At 39.7% G+C, this 9,133-nt stretch overlaps 1 protein-coding gene across 1 annotated transcript in view; it reads left to right on the forward strand.

Moving 5' to 3' along the window:
* The window catches only part of EEF1AKMT4 (EEF1A lysine methyltransferase 4), a 22,480-nt gene extending 17,416 nt beyond the window's left edge, over positions 1–5,064 (forward strand). The window contains exon 3 of the mRNA XM_040428513.1: positions 4,217–5,064. Coding sequence (XP_040284447.1) covers positions 4,217–4,504 — 288 coding nt within the window. The 3' untranslated portion in view covers positions 4,505–5,064. The remainder of the gene's footprint in view (positions 1–4,216) is intronic.
* Positions 5,065–9,133: the final 4,069 nt, after the last annotated feature.

Below are 9,133 nucleotides of genomic sequence, written 5' to 3' on the forward strand. Positions count from 1 at the left end.
CATTTATGGGGGTATCCACTATGTAGGCCCCACAAAGTGACTTCAGACCTGAACTGGTCCTTATAAAGTGGGTTTTGGCAATTTTCTTAAAAATTTGAAGAATTGCTTCTAAACTTCTAAGCCTTCTAACGTCCTAAAAAAATAAAATGACATTTCCAAAATGATGCCAACATAAAGTAGACATATGGGGAATGTTAAATAATAAATATTTTATGAGGTATCACTTTCTGTTTTAAAAGCAGAGAAATTGAAATTTAGAAAATTGCGATTTTTTTTACATTTTTGGGTAAATTTGGGATTTTTTCATAAATAAAGGTGAAATATTTTGACTCAAATTTATGACTATCATGAAGTACAATGTGTCACGAGAAAACAATCTCTGAATGACTTGGATAAATAAAGGCGTTCCAAAGTTATTACCACATAAAGTGAGATATGTCCGTTTTGCAAAATTTGGCCTGGTCAGGAAGGGGGCAAAGGGCCCAGATGGGAAGTGGTTAAATGATTTTTTTTTATTTTTTTTTAACCCCTCCAGCACTGTTTTACTATGCATTCTGTATTCAGAATGCTATTATTTTCCCTTATAACCATGTTATAAGGGAAAATAATAATGATCGGGTCTCCATCCCGATCGTCTCCTAGCAACCATGCGTGAAAATCGCACCGCATCCGCACTTGCTTGCGGATGCTTGCGATTTTCACGCAACCCCCATTCATTTCTATGGGGCTTGCGTTACGTGAAAAACGCACAAAGAGGAGCATGCTGCGATTTTCACGCAACGCACAAGTGATGCGTGAAAATCACCGCTCATGTGAACAGCCCCATAGAAATGAATGGGTCAGGATTCCGTGCGGATGCTGTGCGTTCACCTCCCGCAACGCATCCGCGCGGAAAACTCGCTCGTGTGAAAGGGGCCTTATACTGTTTAACCAAAGAGCCTCGCCCCCTAGTGGCATGTAGCCGGCATATGCAATCTAGAAGGGTCACTGTGTAGATCTTGTTTATCTGTTATTAATTCCCAGACCCGCAATAAATCAGAATCCCAAGATGACTTTGGCAGACTATGTACAGGTCATAAGGATTCCAACAAATAAGTGGGCCAATACCATAGACAAATATTTCAGACAAGTCTCTTTATTCATTCTATCAGATAACCATGGACAAGGTCTCCCACAAACATTTCAGACAAGTCTTCAGTTCATTCATAGGTCAGGATAATTTTCAGACGCAATGAATTCCAGATGATCAGAAACTCTATCTTCACACTTTAAGGCTACATGCACACGACCCTATGTGTTTTGCGGTGCGCAAAAAATAAATAAATGAATGACATCCGTATGCCATCTTTTTTTTTTTTTTTTTTTTTTGTGGATCCATTGTACCGATGCCTAAAACGGACAAGAATAGGACATGTTCTATTTTTTTTGAGGGGCTACGGAACGGACATACTGATGCGGACAGCACACAGTGTGCTGTCCGCATTTTTTGTGGACCCAGCGGGACTTACATTCACAGGCACGAGTACATGTACACAGAACGCTATACTGCCTTCTTATAGAAGCAGCTCCACCGTGAGAGGCCTAATTACATTGCACCAGTCCTATAGTCCACCCATTTGTCCCAAATTTTGTTAAACTTTTCCAGGCACTGCCTCTTAAGATATACTCCCTTTTCTAGGCGAAGGATATCAGTCATTCTGTTCAGGAATTCTGGCCTCGATGGGGTCTGAGCCAGTATTTAGCAATCAATTTTCTAGCCTGGTAAAGCAGACGCTGCACTCCCAGACGGTAATGACGGTTCTTAATGTCCAGTATTTCCAGTACACGCCTGAAGGGTGATGCGTTTAGTGCATGGCTAGCCACTTTTGGCTAATTTTGCACCAAGGTCGCATCTTAAATCTCCTTTCCGATAAAGAATGGCCTCTTGTTGAGCTGTAAAACCGACACTGTGCATTATTGTTTTGGTGCATTTGCTTCATAAGTAGGTCTATGACTTGATGCAAGATTATGCCCATAAGTGCACTAAGTGTTATCACATTTTACGACAAGTAAATTATTTTCACAATTAGTAAATTTGCCCCAGAATGTCTTCTGTGTGTATTGATACAAGTCTTGCTGTAATTCTGCATGTTGTGCACTAGGTGGTGCTGTTTGTTTGACAGCTCTCTTACTAGTCACATTCTGCCGCCTTCTACCCTTTACCTGATTGGTATCATTGCCCTTTATATTGGAATGTATTTTTCCTCTGTCTACTTGCCAAGGTCTGCTTGAGATGTATTGTTGACGGTATTTTAAATATTAACGTTTCCATTTTCCCGCATGCAGCGTGAAGGACCGCAAAGTGTAGTGGCACACCACAGGTGATGCTTTTATGTTTGTGTAGAGCAAAAGTCAGTTTTATTTGAAAATCGGAATTTTATAGAAGAATTTGTTTGGGATTGAAATAATGTAAGAATATTATATAACCGCCTGTCTGAATTCATCCAGTTATGTAACAGTGGATGTTGTAATTCTGCTTGACCAGTGTATATGTATTCATGAATACATACATTCTAGTCTGTCTTAGGTATCCTAATATATATATATATATATATATCCTGATATATAAATATCAAAAATTAAATTTGTCAATTTTATTACTAAAAAGTGAAAAAAATAAAGCTTAATTCCAGTGCAGATATCTAGGTAAACATGGTAAAAACCTGAAACCTGGGGAAAAAAACACATCATCCCTCTGCACTGCAATGTGTAGTCTTAATCACTGTTCAGACAGCACTATCTGTGAAGGGCTTACGCAAACCCTGTCCAAAAGTGGGTGGTTTGGAGGCTTTCTTGGGGGGGGAGTTGAACCGTTCCAATTTAGACTTTTTAACGGTTTGTAAGTATGCTATTCAACAAATGCCTCAAAACTGAGAGATAATGAAAAACTTCCAAAAAATATTCTCTAGTCCTTTAGAATTGAGCATCTGATATCCATTGTAGAGAAGGTAATCTTCTTGCTGGTGGCAGTATATGTGAGTTATCCTTCTGGTCCTCACAGACACTCAGACTCTCCAACTGACACATTTCTTGTGTGAACAGGAAGTTAGTTTCTCCATTCTCTATTATGACGCTCACATTTAGGTTCTCGTATAAATGAATGGAGAACCTGACTTCCTGTCCACACAACATGCTGTGTCAGTTGGAGACTTAGGGGGGAATGTATCATGAGGACAATATTTGAAGTCTGTTTTGTGCTGGAGATCTTTATGCCACATTTATCTCATGTTACTTGATACATTTGGCTTGTCCTTAAACCTAACAGTTTTTGCGCAAAATTTTGCGCAAGTGCATGTAAAAAGTCTTGCATTTTTGCGTAAGCGCTTAGATTTTGCGCAAGCCAGTGCAAAAAAAAGTCTCAAAAGCCCTATTTTGCACCTTTTTGTTGCCAGAATTCTGGAGTGAATGATAAATCAGGGCCTTAGTGTTGGTCACATGACATAGCGAAGGATCACAAGGGAGGTTATAACTCTCAAATACAGTCACTGGTAAAAAGATTACATTCTTGACACTTTACGTCACGGACCTTCTAACAGGCCAGAGAATGAAACGTTTTGTGGGAGTGCTGGAAATGTATCTTACAATGATGGATTTTACTTGCAGTTTGCACCATTGAAATTGTTGGGAAGGGGCTAGTAGTACTTATATTGCATGTTTTTAACATTCATGCTCCATTTTCCCGTTTGCAACATTGCTGCATTGGCCTTTTTACATTTTGTGCGTTATCCTTTTAAGATAAGCACTTTGTAACGGGTGACCTCTGACCTATGTAATGTGATGAGAGGTGGAGTTTTTCATACTAAACAAATCGGTGGCCCTATTAGTTTCCATGGAAACAAAGGCAATGGTGAGTTTTGTCTGGTGAGGTTGTCATGGAAACAAAGCTGCCTTTGGGCATCTTTTTATTTGGGCAGACACATGCTTCTCTCTGCCTCCCTGTAAGAATACAAGTTTATGAGCTTCAGCATCCCCAATGCTTTGCCCGCTCTGCGTCTTATCTCAGGTCCTCCATCATGTACCTGCCTATAGATTTTATAATACACCTTTCCGTCTCGCCTCTGCATCGCTTGTGTAATGAACACAGACTAAAATGTGTTTGCTTTTATTGCTGGTTGTTGACTGCTTCATTTATAGCGCTGCTTTCCATGTCTCTTACACCTGTGTTTATGTTGTACAGGTTAGTCGGGTCCTCGCCCCCGGCGGATGCTTCATGTCGGTCACCTTCTCCCCTCCACACTTCCGCACCCGTCACTACGCACAGCCTCAGTATGGCTGGTCTGTGTCATGTGACTTTTATGGTAGAGACTTCCATTATTTTTTCTATACTATGCACAAAGGCGGGCAGTTGACATCTTTGGACCTTCAGAGGGGACAGAGTCTTTATAAGTCACATGCGGACCTGGAGCAAACGCCAACTCTTCTAGAAGGCGATGATGAAGATTTTCTTAAAAACATCCATATATGAAAGAAGCAGCGTGCTGATTGTTGGACCCGGACGTGTGATGTAAAGAGGCAATCGTTTGTATAGAAGAAAATGAGCCGGGTCCCTTCAACGGTTAACCACCATTTCGTAATTTTTTATAAGAAATATGTCTACTATACATTTAGCGATTTTTGAACGTTTAGTACAGAAGAGCACATGTTAATGTCGCTTCTTCTTCGAACAGCTGTCTGTAGGATTTATTAGCCGTAATCCTCTGCTTAGCATTTAGTTATGCAAATCCAAATTCAGAGGAAGTTGTAAGTTGTCAAGTATTTATTAATACACTTATGGGGGTCATTTATCAAACTGGTGTAAAGTAGAACTGGCTTAGTTGCCCATAGCAACCAATCAGATTCCTCCTTTTATTTTACAAAGGAGCTGTGAAAAATGAAAGGTGGAATCTTACTGGTTGCTGTGGGCTACTAAGCCAGTTCTACTTTACACCAGTTTGATAAATGACCCCATTAGTTCTGCATCAGAACGACACCTGATATGGTATTCCACTGTACTCTGGCCAAAAGTAGGTGGACATCTGACCTTAACACCTGCATGAGCTTGTATATATATTTTATATATTCGCAATAACAACCTGCTGTCTTCTGGTAAGGCTTTACATAGTATTTTGTAGTATCTTTGGGAATTTGTGCACGTTCAGTCAAAAGAGCGTTTGTGAGGTTAGACTCTGATGCTCAGCAAGAAGGTCTGACTTGCTTTCTGCATTCCAATTAATCTTAAAGGTGTTTTTAAAGTGTTTTTATTTTTTTAGCCACAAAACATTTTTCTTTCGCTTTTAAAAACTGACTGAAAAAATAAAACCAAGTTTGAAACAAAAATGCTGCTACCAAAAAAAAGCCTGTTTTTTCCTGCATTTAATATTTCCTATAGACTTCTATGCAAAATATGGAACTGCAAAAACGTTAGCCACTAAAAACCACAGTCCCCATCTAAGGGCACTTTCACACTAGCGGTTTTCTTTTCCGGCACGGAGTTCTGTCAAAAGGGCTCAATGCCGGAAAAGAACTGATCAGTTATATCCCCATGCATTCTGAATGGAGAGCATTCTGTTCAGGATGTCTTCAGTTGACTCATTTTGACTGATCAGGCAAAAGATAAAATCGCTGCATGCTACGGTTTTATCTCCGGCAACAAAAATGAAGACATGCCGGATCCAGCATTTTTTCCCCATAGGAATGTATTAGTGCCGGATCCGGCATTCAAAATACCGGAATGCCAGATCCGTCCTTCCAGTCTGTGCATGCGCAGACCGAAAAAAAGGTGAAAAAAATAAATCCCGGATCCGTTTTGCCAGATTACACCGGAAAGACTGATCCCGCATTTCAATGCATTTTTCTGACTGTTCAGGCTTACAAATGCCATCAGTTGGCATACGTTTTGCCGGATCACTCTGCCGCAAGTGTGAAAGTAGCCTAAGGCTACGTCTACACGACGACATTTGTCGCGCAACATTTTTATAATGGCAGTCTATGGTGTCGCACTGCAACATGCGACATGCTGCGACTGCGACGCAACAGTCGGAGAAAAATTTATCTTGAATGTATAGACTGCCATTATAAAAATTGTCGTGCGACAAATGTCGTCGTGTAGACGTGGCCTAAAACACCAGAAAAATACCTTAACACCAGCCTTATGGAGTTGAAGCCAGGGCTCTGTTCAGGCCAATTGAGTTCCTCCACACAAAATGCGTAAAAACGAAGGCTTTGTGGACCTCGCTTTGTGCACTAGGACCCAGTCCTATGGAACAGGTAAAAAAAAAAAAAAAACACTTCAAACTTGTGCCATAAATTTGGAAGCATACAGTTGTCTAAAATGTTTGTACTATAGAATTACATGTATGCTGTTACATAATTAATATTTACATTATTGTACATGGGAATTTATAGTTTATTCTTTAATTTCCTATGGATATTTCAATGGTTAGTTATATGCTGCCATCTAGGGGTGATAATGCACTTGTTTTTCTATGTTCCCTCTGAGATCTATGACACCTTTCCTTTGTTGCAGTGCTCCACCCTTTTTATTCAGTACAGAACTTCCTGTGTCATGGATGCAGCTAACAAGCCTCATGTAACAGGGACTCATTTATTCTGCATGGTACGCTAAAGAAAGTATCATCTTTTGACCGCATAATACTAAGATCCATTCTTTCTGCTGTATCCTGTTGTCTGATGTACAGAATAAAGCATCTTTGTGGATAAACATGGTATTGGTGAGTTCAGCTATCTGATGGGGATTGTCCGCAGTGATTATATCTGCTTATACAGGCCAGGCATAGGGGTCTTACAAGGGATAGATCGCTATCACAACAATCAGAGTCAGAATAACATGGATATTCACCAGCATCATAAAGCACTGCTGCGATAGACAATGGGAATGGTCAATTTATTCAGACATTTCTGTGAGGAATAAGGCCAGCTCCACATATATCCGACTGTCTGGTTTAGTTACCCTCCGGGGTGAAGCAGAAATCGCTGGAGGGGAACTGAAGGTAGGACTGATCCTATAGTTTTCTATGTGATCTTTCATATTCAGTGTTGTGCCGGATGTCAAATAGTGGCGGACAGAAAAATGCTGCATGCACGTTTTCCTGTCTGCCGCTATCAGTATATAAATGCAGGAGCTATACACTGAAGTGCAGTGCACATATATCGGTTGTGTAGCTGGCCGGACACAGCTAACATATGTGAAGGGGGCCTAAGAGGAATGGCAAAGTGCAGGGTGGAGCCCTAAAACAAAAGATGCCATAGAATTGTCAGTTTTAGTAAATTCAGTAATTGCATTTTCCATAAAATGACATGTCGGTAAAATACATCATACGTCAAGAATTCCTCATTTTTTTATATTTTGTATCAGCCTAGTTTAAACAATAAAAAAAAAAAAATAGTAAAATATTTTCGTTATTGACCTCTTAAACTCTTTTTTGAAATCATACACTTTTCCTCAGCATGAAATGTTATGGAATTGTATGTAGAACTAGCTAATTTATTAAAGGGGTTCTCCAGCTTTTTAACACATTTTGGCTTTCCCCCCTCCCCTCCAGACCTGTGGAGGGATACACATTCTACCCGACCCTGCTGCTGAGTTCCACTTCCTTTGGTCTATTTTTCAAGTGGCGCACATGACTTTTGTCCATGCTGGAAGTTTACAAGCGGGGATCGTAGAGTTGTGAATGCAGCAGGGGACCAAAGGAACCGGAACTGGGCACAGTGGAGTAGGTAAGTATGCTTTCCCTCACAGGAGAGCCAAAATGTGTTGAAAAGTTGCAGATCCCATCGATGGTTATTGGAAAATGAAAAGAAAAAAAACGGGACTCATGATCCGTCCCATAGAAGTGAATGGGATGGCTTGTAATTACACGTACTCACTGCTGCAATGTCAACAGCGAGCAGGTAAACCATGAAGATCACGACCTTCTGGTATTGATGACCTATTATGAGGATAGGTCATCAGTAGGGTTGAGCGATTCTTTTAAAAACTACCTTAACCCCTTAAGGACTCGGCCCTATTTCACCTTAAGGACTTGGCCATTTTTTGCAAATCTGACCACTGTCACTTTAAGTGCTGATAACTTTAAAACGCTTTGACTTACCCAGGCCGTTCTGAGATTGTTTTTTCGTCACATATTGTACTTCATGACACTGCTAAAATTGGGTCAAAAAAGTTAATTTTTTTGCATAAAAAAATACCATATTTACCAAAAATTTGGAAAAAATTAGCAAATTTCAAACTTTCAGTTTCTCTACTTCTGTAATACATAGTAATACCCCCAAAAATTGTGATGATTTTACATTCCCCATATGTCTACTTCATGTTTGTAGCATTTTGGGAATGATATTTTATTTTTTGGGGATGTTACAAGGCTTAGAAGTTTAGAAGCAAATTTTGAAATTTTCAGAAATCTTCAAAATCCCACTTTTTATGGACCAGTTCAGGTTTGAAGTCATATTGTGAGGCTTAGATAATAGAAACCTCCCAAAAATGACCCCATTCTAGAAACTACACCCCTCAAGGTATTCAAAACTGTTTTTTCAAACTTTATTAACCCTTTAGGTCTTCCACAAGAGTTAATGGCAGTTGGAGAATCAATTTTGAAATTTATATTTTTTGGAAAATTTTCCAATATAATCAATTTTTTCCAGTAGTAAAACAAGGGTTAACTGCCTAACAAAACTCAAAATGGGTTGCCCCGATTCTGTAGTTTGCAGAAACACCCCATATGTGGTCGTAAACTACTGTTTGGCCGAACGGGAGCACATAGAAGGAGGGGAACACCATATGGGTTTTGGAAGGCAGATTTTGCAGGACTGGTTTTGTTTATACCATGTCCCATTTGAAGCCCCCTGTTGCACCCCTAGAATAGAAATTTCAAAAAAGTGACTCCATCTAAGAAAGTACACCCCTCAAGGTATTCAAAACTGGGTTTACAAACTTTGTTAACCCTTTAGGTGTTCCACAAGAGTTGATGGCAGATGGAGAAACAATTTTGAAATTTCTATTTTTTGGAAAATTTTCCAATATAATACATTTTTTCCAGGAGTAAAACAAGGGTTAACTGCCAAACAAAACTCAAAATGGGTTGCCCCGATTCTGTAG

Source organism: Bufo bufo, chromosome 4 (genome assembly GCF_905171765.1).
Source record: "Bufo bufo chromosome 4, aBufBuf1.1, whole genome shotgun sequence".
Classification (NCBI taxonomy): Eukaryota; Metazoa; Chordata; class Amphibia; order Anura; family Bufonidae; genus Bufo; species Bufo bufo.